Here is a 17580-nt window from a genome sequence, read left to right as displayed (position 1 = left end):
TGAAACGTTTTCCGAGTACTTTAACCGGTGTCCGATGGTGGAAATTCGAGGCATCACATATCCTGTCCGTGAACTCTATTTGCAAGACATTTTGGATATAATGCGCAAATGTTCCACTCTCCCACGGGAAAAGAAACATTTTGGCTTTCAGGTAAATGCTTTGAACTTTGATTTACATGGAAGTGAGCTCAACAAGTTAATCGTCAGCCTCATCTGGTACATCACTACTACGCAACCGAAAGGAGCAATTCTCGTGTTTCTGCCAAGTGTGGCACAAATGCATGAAATTTATAAAATGGTCCACAAGGACTCCCTACTATCACAATCGAATCTTGTCGTCCATTTGCTCCACTCAAAAATACCGACGGCAGAGCAGAAAATGGCGTTTGATTCTCCACCAGACGACAAGAGAAAAATCATCCTTTCGACGGACATTGCCGAAACATCGATCACTATTAAAGATGTCGTTTACGTCGTGAATACTGGACGGCGTAAGGTGCAGAAATACAAGAACAACATGTTGATTCTACACGAAGAGTGGATCTCATTGGCCAACGAAGTTCAGCGAAAGGGACGTGCTGGTCGCGTAACGGAAGGAATTTGCTACCATCTTTACAGCCGAGCCCGGCAACGAACGTTTCAGGAGAACGCATCGCCGCAGATTCTCAACGTAGCCCTCGATAGAGTTATTGTGCAAATGAAAATACTTCGCCTCGGTGACGTGCGCCGCTTCATGAGTCAATTGTTGGACAAACCATCTGAAGCCATGATTCAAGCGTCGCTGCAGATGCTCCACAGATTGAATCTAATCGATGACAAGGAGCAACTAACACCCCTCGGTTATCATCTGGGCCGCCTTTCACTGGATCCACAGGCTGGCAAAATGATGCTGCTGGCAAGTATTTTCGGCTGTGTCGAACCGATCAGCTCGATTGCTGCAAGTTTGTCGTACAAAGATCCATTTTGTAGACCATTCGACAAAGAGGAAGAGGTCATGAGAGCCCGCAGATGGTTTAGTTACCGTGAAAACAGCGACCACATTATGCTGGCAAACATTACGGCCAAATGGCGTCATCAGCGCGAGGTTTGCAAACGTAACTTCATCAACAGTGACACAGTGTATCGGCTGATAAATCTACAAGGCACAATCTGCACATACCTTTACAAGGCTGGCTTTTTGAGATGGAACGAATCGGAGAACAATTGTAATGCGTCCAATAACGAGTTGCTGAAAGCCATCGTTGCCGCTGGACACTACCCAAACATAGCCTTTGTGCAGAGCGCATTTCCTAATCCGCGCTTTAGGGGTGTACGTCGAAAGGCGACATTAATTGTAAATCAACCCACTGCAGACAATCGAAGCGCATCCCACAGAATGGAGGTACTGATAAATGCGGAATCAGTAATCGCCAAGAAAACATTCTTCGAGTCGTGGTATGTATTTGAAGAATTACGTCTGACTTTGGTTCCATCATTTTCTGGCAGTTGCTGGTCAACAGTTCTCTCATGTCGATTTATTCAATATTTTTTGTCCTCGTACAGCTTTGTTGTTTACAACAATATTGTTACACATCCATACCAGCCTGCAAACATCATCTCTGAAACAACGATGGTGAATCCGATGCCATTGCTCTTTTTTGGCGACTGTAGTCATGTAGCAGTAAAACCAACACAAGAAAAGGGTAACTACTTGTTGAATATAACGGTTGCGGGCCATCGCTGGTAAGTGCACTTTTTCTATGTAATAGACAACAATTTATTATGATTGCTTCTTTCATGCGTTTATTTGTTTACTTTGCAGTATGCAATGTGACCGGCAAACTTTTGCCTTAATTCAGGATCTCCGCGAAGAATTCAATCGCTTCCTGGAGTGGAAACTCATCCATCCTTCGCCAGTTAATTGGGCCTCAAGAGAAGGAGATTTGCTACGGTGAGTTTGAAACGCTTTGCCATTCTCAAAAGTTTAATGAATTCAAGTGAACATTTTATCTGTATATTGCATTCATTCAAACAAACTGTATTGATATGTTACTTTTCTATGCTTTCTTTTTTCCAAAGGGCCATTATAAAGCTGGTAACATTCGACTTTGACATGGATTAAAAAAGGTCTTGAGACTATCAGTAATCTTTGATGCTTTTCTTCTCAAATAATAATATTTAACCGTAACTTAAATTACACAACATTACAAAATCAACGTCTCGTTGAAGTATCTGCATCGACTTATTTCGCACCATTACCTATGTTACTGTATTTTATACCTCAAATACTGAAATGAAATAATAAAACTTACTCTTCTTTATTAAACTGGTAAAAAGCTTTCGAAATAACATACGATACTAATAAACATTTATAATTTTCAATGCTTTCCAATTAAAAGAAGATTCGAAAACGTTCTTTCCTTCACCAGTGTTGGTTGGGTGGTATATGTTTTTGAAATAGTTTATCAACTGCTGCGTGTGACGCACGCAGCAGTTTCTATCCGATTGGATGCTCCGTACCACGTTCATCTCTCTAGCTTCGGTACCCGAATCAGCAAAACACATCTCATTTCCGGTAGTCAACCGGAAGAAGTAGTCAGCAAGGCGCAACCCACGTGCTCCGATGCCAACGGTCACCGATGCGTGGCCGAGCGGAGCGAAAATGAAAACTAAGCACTTCGGCGGCCGCGCGTCCTGTGGTGGGTTGCAGCTTTCAGCGTCGCCGGTCGATTGCTTTCCTATTAGCTGACTGGATTTAAACTAATCCAGGAAATAAATTTTTATTTCGCCCCGCTCCCAGCACTCGAACTGAAGATGCTTTGCCGAAGTGATGCTGCCGCGGTGCCACTTCCGTTGAGAGGTCTTTGCGCATACGCAGATCCTTGCGCTGGCTCTTCGGTCGCCTTTCGTCCATCACCGGTTTGGTGGGGGTTCTTGGTGGAGCCTTATAACGTTCGTTTCGTTTGTCGCTCACCGTTTGGTCACATTGACCATGGGCGACGCAGGGCGAACGGTCGCGTGCCATTCGGCGTGTCTCGTTTGAACATCGCGGACTTCCGTTTTCCAATTTTGCAAGTGTGCCGAAAAGGTGTCTGGTGCGTAAAGTGAAAATCAGCACGACTAAAAACCTACAGGATGCTGGTGATTTGGTTCCTGGTTGTGGTTGCGGCCAGCGCCGGTGCCCACGCAGGAAAATTAAGCGATTCTTCGTGGCGCGGGGCGGATCGGGACCTAGCGCCGGGCTCACTGCTCGCACGGTTGGATCGGCTAGTGAACGTTTGTGTGGCCAACTACGAGGATCTAACGACCGATCTTCTGCTCGGCATTGCCATCGCCAACGGTTAGTTGTGTTTTAGTGTGTGGTCTCATTTTTTTCTTCTTGTGTTTCGCTGAACGTTAAACAACAAGAAATATATTCAATCAGTTCCTAGCAGTTTTCGTAATTTGGTGTTGTAAATTAAATCGCCAGCCTCAGCTGTAGGCCTACAAGAGTCGAAGAGGCTTGCCTTTGTTTTAAGTAATATAGAATCTGTGGGCAACAGTAATTCCGAGGATTCGTCGTTGCGGAAAAGAAAATCACCAAGTTCTAGGCATTCTAATTTCGCAAAACAGCCAACTCCCGTTTGTTTCGCTCGACGGTAGAACTTGGCCAGGCCAAAGAATCTCGTTTACTCGTACCCTAAGCCTTTCCGTTCCTTTCGTTTTTGTTCCTTTCCCATTGCCATGGCTTGGCGAATGGAAATGAAGTACACATTGCCCCTCCACTGGCAGAACCAGCTTTGACTAGTGCGAAGGGAAAGAACCGAAAAAAGAACCGTTCCACATCAGTTAATGACTGCAGGCGATTTTCGGGTAAGCCCACTTAAGCCTGCCGCTCTGTCTCATTCCGTTTCCGCTTTTCGGTGTCGGCCTACCCGGGGGATGCGATGCTGCTACCGCAGGATAAGAGACCAAACCGCGTCAAAAGTCTTTTTACGGAACGCCTCGAGGAAAGCTTCCAAAAACTCCGTTCCACTTTTTAGCGGCCGAGCAGAGATTTGTGTTGTTTTTTGAATGTGGCTGTTTCGGCGTTGAATGTTGTTTTGAATGTTTTTGAGTATGGCCGTGCGTGAGATTTCGACGGAAACGCATCTTTAAGCTTCTACAAATTCAAGCAGTGTTGGGTGGATTTGTCGGGAGAAATAAAATACAATTTCTATTCCGACTCCGCTCGGTTCGCTTCAGCCCAACTGAGGTACATCCTTCAACGGCCACTGCAAGAAGCCGACCGCCAGTTTGTAGCGTCTTTGGCGAAAAAGTGTGACTTTGTCGAGAGTCGCATCGAGAGCATTTTCAGCTTTCCCAGTGGGGCCAATGCGGTCGGTAAGTCGCAGCATCCTCCACCTGAGGACCCTTCCCAACACTGACTATTTCGCTCCTCTCGTATCCCAGTATCCAAGCTTCTGATAAACTCGGAGTTCTGGAGGGTGGATGAAGATTACCGAGCAGATGGTGTGTCCTCCGAGGGCGTTCTCGATGTGGTGCACTGGAAACGGCGTCGACGTCGAAGAAGCCAACCGGCGCTAGGTGACCCGAAAGTGATGATGAAAACCTATCTGCAAGCGATCGATGTTGGAGGCCCCAGTGAGCAGCAGTCGGGTACTGAGAGCTACGCTGGAATTCTCGTGGGGCGGTTTACTCCGACACTGACCGGTTTCGTACTAACCCACAGACGAGTGCTTATCGGAACTCTTGGTCAGTGAGTCGGAAAATGAGTACAACGCCAGCAGCAGTAGCGAAAACTTCAAAAATTCCAGTTCCCCCGGTGGCCCCCCTCGGAAGCGGTTGATCATGAGCCGCGAATGTAGCGCGGCGATGTCGCTTCGAAAGCGCTCCTACGGTTACCATCTTACGCACAAGTGAGTACATCTGGTGCTTGACCCACCTGACCAATCGATCGACTGACCTGCGGGCGGCCGACTGACTAAACATAGATCCACCCGGGCGACCCAGTGTCTTATCAAAAAACGTGACCTGTTTCGTTCCAGATTGCTGTTCTACATCGTGCTCGGGCGGCAAGGGTTCGCGAACGTCGGACGACGCTTCGTGGTAGACGCCCAGCGCAGGCTGTGCGAGGCGATCTTGCGCGAGTCCGAACTGATCGCCGGCTTCGACTTTCCGGAACTGTTCCGCGATCTATTCATGGAGCAGATGTTCCTGTGCGCGTACAGTCAGGCCGCGTTACCCGAGTTTGCGGATCCGGCTTGGCTGGCAACCACCGTTGGATGGCAGAACGGCGAAGGATGCTTCAAGTTTTACGGAGACGACGGTGACGGCGTCGAGGGGCCAAATGCGCTGACCACACACTGCTCCACCCATATGACCGGTGTCGGCGCCGCACTGATGGCACTGTTTGCAAAGCTTCAACTACAGTAGGGCGCACTGTCCGGCACCCCCAGGTAACATAAGCAGCCTCAACCATCAACTGTCTGCGCTTGTCTTCTGCACGTCTATAACTCAATAAATATCGTTATCCGAGAGTAGAGCAGTGTATATGAAGAAGGAAGAAGTATATTTTGAGAAAATGCGGTGACTCGCTGCCCGGCATGGGAAAATGTACTGCGCTTAACCCGCCGGTCAGCTTAATCACCGTCAGCAAAGCCACAAAACCGCCACAAAGTTTCCCCACACGATCAGCCAAACCCGAACCCCGCTGACGGGGAGAAGTCAGTCGCGGGGAGTGCCGGCAGCCTTGTGGGGCTTCCGTGAAACGTTGTCCTGTGTCATGGCGCAACGAAGTTAGTCATAGACGGTCGCTCGCCAAGAAACGGTTTGCCCGTCGGTACGTTTGCTCCCTCATCACGCCGGTTTCAGCTCACGGGTTCGCTTATCAGTAGCACAAACAATCCGCTTCTTTTCCGTTTTTTTTTGTGCCCGATGGGGAACGACAGTGTCCAAGATGAAAGTGTCGCGAGAGTGTCGGGCAGCCGGAGATCTCTCCCGAGGGGATAAAACGGGTTTGCCAGTGCCATTGCGTTGCGATATCTCTTCGTTTGTTAAATATTCGCGGTCATAATTTGTGTTCTGAAGCCGGTTAAGATCACAGCTTCTGGAGTTTCGTACCTCGTGAGGCAATGCGGCACAACGTAACTGGTGGACGTAGTGAAACCAAATCGGATTTGATTAAACGAATAGCGAGTTAACCGAGCGACGACAGCACATCTCTGCTGATAAAGTGCACTTTTTATTAATGAGTTAATCCGATCGGAACCCATGTGTACGACATGCCGGTTTCAAATCTTGGAATTGATAAGCCACCAGCTCCACCACGAAACTCTTGCCTGTGAGACACTTGTGGCCACCGCGAACGAAATGTCCATCGATCAAGTAACTTCCGCCGTTCGCCACAGTCACCCAAAGCCAGTCGTGTCCGGAGGCGAGTGAAGCAAGCGCTCCTACAAACAGCAGGTGATCGGTCCGAGGTACCGGCCGGCAGGTGGCTAGTTCGACTCCCGCCGACAATGGCGGACCCCACCATACAGACGTTCTGCTGCCACAACCGGATACGGTCCCCGCCGGCCATCAAGCTGATGTCGGAGTTCGACACCGATGGCTACATCGTGGTGTGTTTGGTGTCGTCCGTTTTCGGCATTGCCGGTGCCATCTACCAGGTACGAGCAAACGACCCGCCTAAAGATCTCAAGGTCAACGGACGAGTGCCAGGAATCCCTGCAACTGTCCAACGGGGTATTGAGCCGGTTCCGGCCACCACCGGCTTTCGCCGGGTATTTTGTTTCATTCCACGGCATGGACGAGGGAGCGTTTCTGGAGCGTTCGTTCTCGCACGTGAGCCAGCAGAAGGTAGTGCAAGCCGGTCCTGGAATCCTTTAATCGTTTAATCCTTATATTGTGGTACATTATATCACCGCTGTGTCGTGTGACCGGGACGCTGAGGCTGGAGGAGATAAACTTGTTCAGCAAGTTCATTGACGCTGGGTGGTGCACGTCTTGGGCATTCGGTGATCACGGCCGAATAGTTTGTGTTGCACGAAAAACAGAAATACTTATCTTATCTAGGTGCATCAACATCCAGGCCCAAATAGCCTTTCCGTGCATACCCTGGGCCCTCAGCGTTACGAAAACTTTATGGCGCAACGAAACCACTTCCGTCAAATCCATGTTTTGGGAGCCCTAATTCTCTTCATTTTCAGTTTTCATTTTCTTGTGGCTTCAATCGATTCCTCTTGACCTACGGTAGCGCTTTCCATTTTCGGCGTACGTCCGCGATGACATAAAGCGTCGCGCGGAACGGATCCTTTTTCCGGCTAATTGGACGCGTTAATTAGCACACGCCGCCCCGGTTGGACCGGTTCAGCACCAGCGAGACACGCGTTATCAGCAGCACCGGTCAAACTTGGTGGATGTATTGCTTCCGAATGTCGGTAATTAAATTCTCTGTCTGTATCGTTCATCAGATTTGGATCCGACACGAAGATGGACCGTCGTACCATGCGGTGCGCCGGGTGCGCGGTGGAATGCTGACGCTTTCGAGCCAAAACATTGGCCGCCAGATCATCGTGTGGTTGGCGGTGGCTGACCTGTGCGCCTCGTTCGGCGTGTTCCTCCGGTCGGCACTGTGGAAATACATAAAAAATGTCTTACCCCCGGACAGCGACGTGGACGACACCACGAACGTAATCTTCTGTGCCGTTTCGTCCGCCTGGATACAGTACTTCTACATGTGCACGTGGCTTTGGACGCTCTGCTACGCGATCAACGTGCGCAGGCAGCTTGGCGGTGCGCGGTACGCCCTGCGCACGTATCACTACTACGTTTGGAGTATCGCCGCGGTCCTCACCGGAATCGGAGTGACGGTGCTCTATGTGCCCGATGCAGAGTAAGTATCCGGTAGTGTGGCCCCAGGGGGAACTGGCGTTAATGGGGATCTCTTTTTCGAACTCCTGCAGCTGCCACAATGTGCATGAAATGGCCACGGCGTACATGCGCATACTGCCCAACTACGTGATGACGTACGGGCCGATGATCGCCGTGATGATCGTAAACCCGGTCATGTACTATCAGGCATCGGGGGAAGTCGACCGCCAGCTTGTGGCCCGTTTCAGCCAGATGTCGAACACGGAGCGCGATCTGATGGCCAAGTTTAAGCTCAAGTTTTCGCTCATCAACCTTGTGTTCTACGTTTGCTGGCTACCGAATCTGGTCAATGGGATTGTTCTGTGGACGATGTGGTATGACCTGCCGTACGCGATGGTCGTTACCGTTTGGTACATAATGGTAAGCAAGAGGAGGTCGATAAGATTCGCCAAGCCCTTTTTATCTCCTATGTACCTGTGCAGGCCATTACCAATCCGCTGCAAGCGTTCATGAACACACTGGTCTACCAAAAGTGGAACTGCCGGTGGCGACTCCGGCGGCAAGCGAGTACAGATTGGAACGCTGACGTTAGGGTAAGTAAATCGGCAACTTCCACCGATCGATACTGATCTAACATCCATCGAACACGCAGCGGCGCAATCGGGCGTCAGTGGTCAGCGAAGGAACGCCACTGCTTCAGCCGAAAGCTGAATCCCCGTCTACGTCCTCCCAGCAGCTGCACCAACCGTCGGTGGACCTAATACCGAGTCCGACACGGAGCATCAACTCGTGCTCGTTGGTTTGACGCCGAATCTGTTACTTGCTCAATCGCTCGGTCTACTATTACCGCTCAAACGGAACTACACATGGAGTTCGGAGCGACCGATCCTTCTTCGGGCCACTGGAAGTCGACTTCGTGCACCGGCTCTGGAGGAATTGGGCGTACAGCAGGAGTGTATATAATGTAGCAGACGAACGTCCTACAATGATGCTGTAGCATGTGGATGGTACAGAAGATTGAATACTTTTCAATTACTATAAGTAACTTAATTGTACAGCCTAAGATAAACGGGAGAATCGAGTAAAAACGGATCACAATCGAGATCGTTATGGGCGCAGTTTCCGAAAATTGGCTATGTGACCAGCATTTCTAAAACACGTCACCAAGAACAAATGGAATGGAACGAAAATTTCCCTATACAGTATTTATAATTTTTTCTTTATTTCTATTTCCATCATAGCTAACTTAAAATTTACAGATAGTTTTCTGATTTCTTTTCTTCTGTGGTCTAATTCTACGGCCAAGTAAATACCGTCGAAAAGCTGAACAGTTCATTTAAGTGTCCGCTTAAATGCGCCCGTGGCACTGACGCTTCAGTTTGTCCCGCACGATGGCCGTATCAGCGCAAACGGTTGATTGAATGTTCCAACGCTCCGAACGCAGCTTCATCGTAGGAGGGGCGCGTAAAAACGTGTGTTGTAACTAAAACTTTTTACTGATTATATTATACAAGAACTACTGCTATACTCTTCGTCGGTTCTATCTTCGGTCTAACGAACAATACAAATCCCTCTTTTCGGCATTATCGCACAGACACCGAGCGGACCACGTGTCAACTATGCTTACGATCTACCTACGACCTAGCGAAACGATACTTTGAACTCTGCAATTCCTCCAATGTTGCTAACAGCCGCTAACAGTTCCCGTTGTCAATGTGACTTTTCTAATCGTGACGCTCAGCCACAGGCTAACGTTCGTAGAGCTTGGGGTGATTCTGAAGCAACCAAAAGACGAAACGACGAAACAAGCAAATAAACCAATGTTGAAACAGTGAAATTAACTTATTTCAACATTTTTGCTTTATTTGCCACTCGTACCAATTTCTTTGCTGCTTCTTCAGAGAGCGCCCCACCAAGGCTCCGGAGTAGCGGTCTAGTAGCCGGAGCGGGTTCTCGACGTTTTCGTAAAGTACTGCTTCTCGCCCCGATCCAGCCCTCGATCGTGCGAACGTTCGCGATGGTCACGTAACACACTGCCACCGCTGCTACCGTACGAAGGGGACTTCTCCTTCAGATGGTGGTGGTGGTGTTTCTCGCGGTGCGACGACGACACAGACATCAGCTGCAGATCGCCATCGGTGTCAGCGCCGTTCTGGTGCACCTGCGACAGCAGCTTGTTGGCTTTCTCCTCCTCCCGCCGCAACCGCTTATCGGTGAGCAGCGACTCTTCGGTACGATCCTGCTGGAAGTGATGATCGGTGGTGTCAAGGTGGACGATAAATGGTGGTACGCTCCACTTTTCGCGCGTTCAGCAACATACCCGTTTGCGACCCAGCTTGCGCTCCTTTCGCAGCTCTTTTTCTTCGTCAGTCTTGTCGCGCTTTTCTTTCGTCTTGCTGCTGCGATCCTTTTTCGACTCCGACACAAGCTGCTGACTCGTATTGGATCCGTCGTCATGTTTACCAGCCTGCACCGACGAAACGCACCGTTGGAATTGGCAAGAAAAGAGAATGAGAACGGCGTGGTGGGCAAAGGATGGAAAAGCGCCAGGTGCACCTGCCACCCGCGATCTTGCTGGCTGCAGAAATTGGGGATGATCATATTCTCGTTCGCAACTAGTCAGTATCAAAAGGGGCGGGATGTGGAGGTTTAGTCCCTCTCTCGCTTTCCTTCGCTCGTACGAGCTGCACGCGGAACCGCGGAAATCGGGATGGAAAAGGACGGATGCGCGAGGAAAATTCTGATACGCATGCATTTTAGTAACCTGTACTTGGATCCATCGGATCAGTCTCATCCCGAAGAAGCTCGTCGGTTTTTGAGCTGCTTTATACATACCTAAAATAATTGGACGGTTCCCTTTCAAAAGATATCGATTGTTCGAAACAAAAATCACACACTTCGCCTCTTGCAAATCGCACCAAGAGTAGCCGCGCCAGAATTACGTGTTTAGTCTAGAAAGTGTTGCGCGCGTTGCAGCGAGAGTTTAGTTCGGAATGGAAGGAGTAGCGTCTCGGCGGCCCAGCCTTTTCTGTTCGGTGCTCGCTTCCCTCGAGCCCCCATATCACGGTTGTTGGCCCCAAGCACTTACTTGCGCGTGTAGTCTTTTCACTAGGAAATCATTCGCCTGTCGCTTTTGCAGGCAACGGACGCCACCAGTCTTTCGGTGCTTTCCACCATCCTCAAGTGCCGTCCATCCACCAGACTCAGTGAGGCCATCGATCCAGTCGGAATGCTTTCATGGACGCGATCAGGTGAACTTTGAAAGTATGTCTTCAAACTTCTGTCTGTCAACTTCTGTCTGCCAACGTGTTGCTCGCTCGCCAGGACATTGCTTCTAAGAACACGCAGATGAGCAGTGGAGTTCAAAATCGAAAATGAATCCGCCAGCATTCACAGAAGGTCCACAAGTTCAGGCCACATCACTATCATCATCATCATCTTCATTCAACATCAGGTTGGTGTGAGAGAGGAGCGACTGAGAATCGTTGTTGGTGATGGTGTTTGGTCACAGACTTTCTGCGGACGGCAGTAAACAGTCCGTCTGGTCGTGTACGTAAGTACTCGCAATAGAATCCGTCAGGCCGTCATCTCGCCTCCATATTGCTTCTCGCGGACGCGTATCGAGGCGATGGGTCAAAAACGCTCTCAACCGACGGAGTCCGTCTTCTCACTTTGAAGTATTTTAACCGTTAGAAGGGAATTCTTGTCCACAGTGTCAGGATCAGCACAGTAGACACCGGCCACCCGCCCTGCTCGTCGGCCACATTTGGCGCACCAAGAGCCAAGAGATCCTTTTGCACCTTTCGCTTGCGAAGGAGAACGGCACCAGATTTTACACCAGAATACTAACCTTCGAGGAGCTCGAGCCTTCCAGCTTGCGGCGCTTCATGTCTGCGGGCGGAGAAAATGGGGGCAAGGTTAATCGTCGGTGATCACGGTTCACTTGTTCACACTCTCTATGCAACGTACCTCTATCGGTTTCCGGAGGGTCCTGGCTTCTGCGGCTGCTGCTGTGTTGCTGTTCGTTGCTCGAGTTCGACACCGAACTAAGATCCCGCTCGCTACGATCGCGCGCTAGGTGTGCTTCCCTTTCGCTGGCCCTCGATTCCCGATCGTTGTCGTAGTGATCTTCAAGCGAAATGAAACGGGGCAGATGGATTAGTTAAATTGAAACCTCCCATTCTCTGTCTCTCTTTGTCTCTCTTTTTGAAAATACAAATACAAAATCGTTGTTTCCTCTTACCTCGCTTGTGACGCTTTTCTTTTTCGCGCTTCTTCTCCGCAATGATTGCTGCGGCCGTCGCTACCGCTTCTTCACGCTCCCTTTCCTTCTCCCGAGCCCGTTCTTCTCGCTTCAGTTCTTTCGATGATTTAGAGACTGGAACGCCACCACTTCCACCGGAGAGTTCACGGTACGAACCCGTATCACGCGATCCCGAGTACGATGAGGTAAGATCTTTTTTCAAGCCATCCCCGCTGGAAGTTCCAGCGCTACCGCTCCGATGATGATCACTATTTAGGTTCCCGTTCGCCGTCATAGAGCCACCACCACCCATCGACACCGAAGACAAAGAGTTTCCACCACCCGACGTAGTACCGTTGCCCATCGATGATCCTGAAGCCTGTGCCTGTCGCGTGTTTTGTCCACCTGACTCGGAATAAAGAATGGGTCTTAACTGAAGAAACACTGAGACGCTAAACTCGTTGCTGAGATGTACCTCTGCCATCACTTCCATTCATCGACACCTTTGTGTTCGATTCCTGTTGCTGCTGCTGCTGCTGATCGCTGGAGGTTGCTATCGTGCTAGCTACTGCCGCCGCTGGTTTAGCCGTCTTTTCCGGCACCTGATGGAAGTCCGACTCAAGCATCATTTGACCGGCTTTCGCCTTCAGTTGCCCAATATAGCTCGATGCCAGAACGAACAGATCCTGGCGCTGATTTTTCTCTTCTTCGCGTACCTTCTCCACCTTCTTTTCGATGATCTGGGACAGTTTGGCCAACACAGGGAAATGCGGCAGGATGCGCATTAGGATGATGAGCGAGTTTCGGATCTGCATGTAGTCCTTCGAGTCCAGACAGAACACCATCGCTTTGGTGATCTTGTAGTGCCACTTGTGGCACACGTGCCGATAGTTTTCGTAGTTGACGTGATCGATCGCCTCCGAGTACTGGTTGCTGACGCGGAACTTTGTCACGAAGCCAGGATAATTGGCGCATTCCTTGTTGAACGTGCCTTCTTCCGAGTGCCAACGCATAACCGTCTCGAGCATGGCGCATAAGAAGCGCCCGTAGCGCGTTGCCTCGTTCTCGGTGCACGATGTCACGGAGTACGTAATGTCGCAGAATATCTGCACGAAAAGAAAAATAACGAATCAGTGTTTCGATTCGTCTGCGAACTGTCAACAAAGCTGTGTTACCCGATCATAGCAAAGCAGCGTGGAAAAATTGGCCGTCTTCAGGTTGTGGATGGTGTGCACGAACTTGGCGCAGTAGATGGCATCGAGCGCCGTAAAAGTGCACCGGGGAAAGAGGCAAAGCTGCAGGAACTGGGTGATTGTTTCGTTTTTGGCCGATTTGGCTGACCGTGATAGGAACCAGAAATCCTTTTCATTCGTCAACCGGTGCATGATCTTGTCCACGTGCTCCTGCTGCTTCTTTCGTTCGTCCTGCAATTTGTCCATTAGTGCCACGTACCGCTCTTGTTCCTTTTTGTTTTTAGACGCGTTTTGCTCCTTCGATTCCATCACTGCCACCGACAGTTGCTTCAGTTTGGTGATCTCGCGCTGGTAGCTTTCGACCGGTACCTGCAGATCGTACATCGAGAGCGACCAGAAGCTCACCAGAAACTGGGGGCTTATGTCTTCCCAGATTTTTGGTGGATGCAGTGGCCGCACAGACTCGATTACCGGGTTCATCACGAATGCGGTAGCTTCCAGATATTTGGTCATCTTCTGCGAGGTCGATAGCTTTTTGGCGTTCGTGTCCGCCTTGCGCAGTTGATCGTACTTTTGCTACAATTGAGAAGATTTGTAATTAACCGACTACCATCGGGAGTGGCCCGGAAGCCGTACACTTACATTGATCGCGTGTGCAAACATGGGCCGAGCAAGGAAGAAGGCTACATCGGAGTGGATGTGATAGCGCTGCAGCATACTGTGAATCGTCGGTAACCGTTCAACGTACTCATCGACCGAGTATGTTGACCCCAGGAACGTTCCAAATTGCACCAACGTATCCTGACACTGGTCGTACAACTTCCCCACCAGCTTCAGGTGACTCTGGGCCGTTTCACGATAAATAACGCAGTGCTTTTGCTGGGCAATCAGCAAACACAATGCCACTGCCAGATCGTTGCTCGCCAGTGCGTCCTTTAGCCGTTGGGACGATTTTTTCGTGTTGCGCACCTGACTAAAGTAACCGGCCTCGCCTCGTAATAGCTCCCCACCACACATTGCCTGCAGCTGCTCGCTTGTCATCTCTTCTGCCGCCTCGATACCGGCCATCTTTTGTACCACCTCTTTCAGGATGAGCAAATCGAGACTTTTGTGGGACTTGAGTTGATTTGCCACGTACTGCAGCAAGCCGCTCAGCTCGATGTTGTACTTCTTGTAGATCGCACCACAAAAGTTGGCCAAACTTTGCAACCACAGCGAGATGCTCGTACCATCGTTCTGCATTGGATTGCGATCGACCTGCTCGAGGGCTTCGATCAAGCAGTAGCCCAGCACATCGTACGATAGCGACGTTAGATACTTGAGCGAATCGACCACCGGTGCAATGAGATTGTCGTAGATCTGTATCTGCAGCAACATCTGTGAACGGAACGCAAAGTACAATACTATTTCTCCTGTGTCTCATCAACATCGCACACGTTCACTTACGTATTCGAAGAGAAAACCCGGTGAACAGTGACTCAGCTTGCCGATTAGCCTGCCGACAGGTTTACTGTTTTCTTTGCTCACGCGCTTCATCAGTGCCTTTATTTGCTTTTGGGCCGCTCCGCGGCGTTGAATCAGTTTCGGCTGCAGCTGAAACGTATCGTTCTTCCAGCGGGCGTACAGTCCGTACCGGTACTGGTACGGGTACAATTTCACGATCGTCCAGATCTCTTCCGCCACGCAGCAGTTGCAGTCCATGTAGGCCAGGGCGGGCAGCACGGCCGCATCGAGTAGGGACAAAATGTCGTAGTATAGTTGCTCGTGCTCCGTCGTGGTCCCGCTACCCGTGCAGGGCGGTGGATTAAGCGGGTCGACGTTCATGTCCGTCAAAATGACACGCATCAAACGAAGCAACTTGTACAACAGCACGGGATCGAAGTGTAACGAAGGCCCAAGGGCGGTAAACATGGGAAACGCATGCAAACGTAGTTTCGTGAGTGCCGTGACGGGTGGCGGAGCTAGTTTACTGAGCGCTCCGTAGGTGGAAACCGCTCGGCCTTTGATGTTGGCCGGAAGGGCACACTTGAGCCGATAGACTGGCTCAATAATCATGTGCAGCAAACGGCACAGGGCTCGGGCAATCGGTTCGTGTACGACTACCGACTGATCGGGCAGCTTGCGGATCAGCTGGTGGGCCGTAGCCCAATCACCGATCAGCAGCAACGCTTCACACAGGCCCCACTTCTGATTGAGGGCATACTTTTCCGGTGCCGTCTCAAACTCTGGCTCCTGCTCCACTTCCTTGTCCTTGTTCGTGAGGATCACGTTCAGCTTGCGGACGTACTCCTTCGCCTGTGTCATTTCGGCTTCCCAGTCCGCTACGATCGATTTATCCGGTGGGTTAAGCTGGGACGAAACACGAAAATGGACATAAATTTGGGGCACGCAAGATGCATGCAAAAGATTAATCCCTTACCCAGGCGTAAATATCGTCCAGTTTAATGACACCGTGCTGCAAGAGCAACGCCGTCACCTTGAACAGTGAACCTGGCGTCTCGACGTCGGCGAAGTATCGATACTTGTAGCCGAGCACCTCACAGATAATATTGCCATCGTTGATGTATGCTTGTAGCAGTGGAATAAAGATGCGATCCTGCTCCGGACGTGCCTCAAACGACTCGAGAATGATATCCAACACACGATTCGGATCGAGGTTGAAGCACCCGATCAGCGACTTGATGATCTCCAGCACGTCCAGCACGGTGATCGTTTCTTGGTTAAACTCCTGATTCAGCTCGGTGATGAGCTTCGCGTAACCTTCGCTTTCTTCGCGAAACAAATTGAACCGACGCTGCTTGTAGCTGTGGTTTCGACGAAAACCATTCGTGTGAGAATAACTTCTTCTGCCGGAACCATGTCTTATACTTACTAGAGCTTCGTTTTCACTTTGATGAACCGTGTGTAGAAGCTACGGTTCTTGGTAGTACCAACGTCCTGCAGTGTGTCGATCTCTAGTCGCTCTTTCAACAACTTCTCCGATAGGTAGCGATCCGTTTCCTTCACGATGTAACAGAACGTGGACCGTTCTTCGCTCGCTGGAGCGTCCCCCGCAGCGCTCACTCCCGTTTCGGCATCGAACACGCCGAAAATATCCATAAGAATCGACGGAACGTCATTGTGGAGGTGCTACGAGTAGGCAAACGATAAGTTAAACGAGCAACTAAGAATATGACGATCCGGAAGAGAGGGATGAAGTGCTTACAACCAGTTCTCCGAGCATCAGCAGAACGCTTTCCTTCTTCAGTTGCCCGTGGATGCCGCGTGAGATGAGCTCATAGATCGCCCGGGATATTCCCGCTTTGCGTTCGTTCTTCCCAAACAGCGGGCTTTGCTGGTCGTCCTTCAGCAGGGCTTTGCATTGTTTCAAGCTACGGGTGGGTTTTCGGAAAGGGAACGAAAAGGTTATAAACTCGCCAACATCCTCAGCATAAACACAGTGCACACACACACACACGCACACACTCAAAAGAGGAATGGCGAGCACAGTGCGGTGGATTGAGACTAATTTTTTGGCGATAGGTTGATGGAAGGTGTGCACAAACAGAAACGAACGTCCGATAAAGTGTAAAGGGATTTCAGAGGGATTATTTCATCATTTTGACACTTTGTCACAACACACGCATCCGCGTTTTCCTTTGGGCCAGCGCCGCGCGGATGATGCCGCGTACCGTACGCACTCATTTCGCTCGTTTTGGCCACTTTGCGAACGACTGCGAGGTGTCGGAATCGTGCACCGGGTTAAGGGATTGGTAATATTTACAACTCGGATTTTCCGCTGCGTTCCCATGATTTCCAGATATCAGCGTTGAACATTTTCGACGAGCTACGCCACCGTCGGAGAGGGCTTTGGCTGCTACTGCGTGCTGCCGAGGAGATTGGCAGATCTCATCCAAGATGGCGCACCGGCGAGGCGATGGCGGAGTACTAGAATCGATACTGCTTGAAAAGTGTCTGGCCAAGTCGTGAAACACAAATTGGTTTTACTAATAAAACAGAACGGTTCATCAATGTTTCGAGTTAGTATTTAACCCCAAAAAACTGCAGTCTTGAGCAGGATTATTTTCATCGTTGTTTAACGGGCTGCTGAGGATATTCGATAACAACCAGTGTAAAGGTTCGTTGACATATATGATGGATATATTTGCATCACAAAAAAGGGAAATTTCTCGATAATGCTGTTGGTCAATTCATGTTTTCTGTTTTATATATTACACAGAACTACAGGAGCAATTATTTAAACCCTTCCTAGCCATTTCCAAAGGGCATCGAAAGACGTCACAACGTCAAGGACAAACTGTCATTGGAATG

The 17580-nt window shown here is 49.9% G+C and overlaps 3 protein-coding genes across 3 annotated transcripts; 2 read left to right on the top strand and 1 right to left on the bottom strand.

Moving 5' to 3' along the window:
• Positions 1 to 3114: 3114 nt before the first annotated feature.
• Positions 3115 to 5461, top strand: LOC131207909 (uncharacterized). The gene is made up of 5 exons (XM_058200544.1): positions 3115 to 3319; positions 4204 to 4341; positions 4411 to 4617; positions 4691 to 4877; positions 5007 to 5461. Exons 1-5 carry the CDS (start codon positions 3115 to 3117, stop codon positions 5392 to 5394), a joined length of 1125 nt encoding a protein of 374 aa, XP_058056527.1. The 3' UTR covers positions 5395 to 5461.
• Positions 5462 to 6027: 566 nt separating this feature from the next.
• LOC131212011 (G-protein coupled receptor 143-like) lies at positions 6028 to 9062 on the top strand. The gene is made up of 5 exons (XM_058205724.1): positions 6028 to 6629; positions 7434 to 7855; positions 7926 to 8253; positions 8316 to 8426; positions 8486 to 9062. The coding sequence occupies exons 1-5, from the start codon at positions 6480 to 6482 to the stop codon at positions 8636 to 8638; spliced, it is 1164 nt and encodes a 387-aa protein (XP_058061707.1). The 5' UTR covers positions 6028 to 6479; the 3' UTR covers positions 8639 to 9062.
• LOC131212010 (THO complex subunit 2) lies at positions 9039 to 17167 on the bottom strand. The gene is made up of 13 exons (XM_058205723.1): positions 17033 to 17167; positions 16475 to 16640; positions 16142 to 16398; positions 15689 to 16073; positions 14716 to 15618; positions 13912 to 14646; positions 13252 to 13845; positions 12552 to 13182; positions 12077 to 12481; positions 11803 to 11961; positions 11684 to 11724; positions 10154 to 10300; positions 9039 to 10075 (listed from the first exon to the last, which is right to left on the bottom strand). Exons 1-13 carry the CDS (start codon positions 17083 to 17085, stop codon positions 9767 to 9769), a joined length of 4785 nt encoding a protein of 1594 aa, XP_058061706.1. The 5' UTR covers positions 17086 to 17167; the 3' UTR covers positions 9039 to 9766.
• Between the last annotated feature and the right edge of the window lie 413 nt (positions 17168 to 17580).

This window comes from Anopheles bellator, chromosome 2 (genome assembly GCF_943735745.2).
Source record: "Anopheles bellator chromosome 2, idAnoBellAS_SP24_06.2, whole genome shotgun sequence".
Taxonomy (NCBI): Eukaryota; Metazoa; Arthropoda; class Insecta; order Diptera; family Culicidae; genus Anopheles; species Anopheles bellator.
This window is presented reverse-complemented; position numbering and strand designations above follow the sequence as displayed.

Coding starts and splice junctions, on each gene's coding strand:
- LOC131207909 (XM_058200544.1), top strand. CDS start 3,115: ATGCTGGTGATTTGGTTCCTGGTTGTGGTTGCGGCCAGCGCCGGTGCC. Junction 3,320..4,203: donor CGGCATTGCCATCGCCAACG/GTTAGTTGTGTT, acceptor GGTTCGCTTCAG/CCCAACTGAGGTACATCCTT. Junction 4,342..4,410: donor CAGTGGGGCCAATGCGGTCG/GTAAGTCGCAGC, acceptor CTCGTATCCCAG/TATCCAAGCTTCTGATAAAC.
- LOC131212011 (XM_058205724.1), top strand. CDS start 6,480: ATGGCGGACCCCACCATACAGACGTTCTGCTGCCACAACCGGATACGG. Junction 6,630..7,433: donor TTGCCGGTGCCATCTACCAG/GTACGAGCAAAC, acceptor ATCGTTCATCAG/ATTTGGATCCGACACGAAGA. Junction 7,856..7,925: donor CTCTATGTGCCCGATGCAGA/GTAAGTATCCGG, acceptor GAACTCCTGCAG/CTGCCACAATGTGCATGAAA.
- LOC131212010 (XM_058205723.1), bottom strand. CDS start 17,085: ATGTTCAACGCTGATATCTGGAAATCATGGGAACGCAGCGGAAAATCC. Junction 15,619..15,688: donor TGGACGATATTTACGCCTGG/GTAAGGGATTAA, acceptor GTTTCGTCCCAG/CTTAACCCACCGGATAAATC. Junction 11,725..11,802: donor CCCTCCGGAAACCGATAGAG/GTACGTTGCATA, acceptor CTCCGCCCGCAG/ACATGAAGCGCCGCAAGCTG.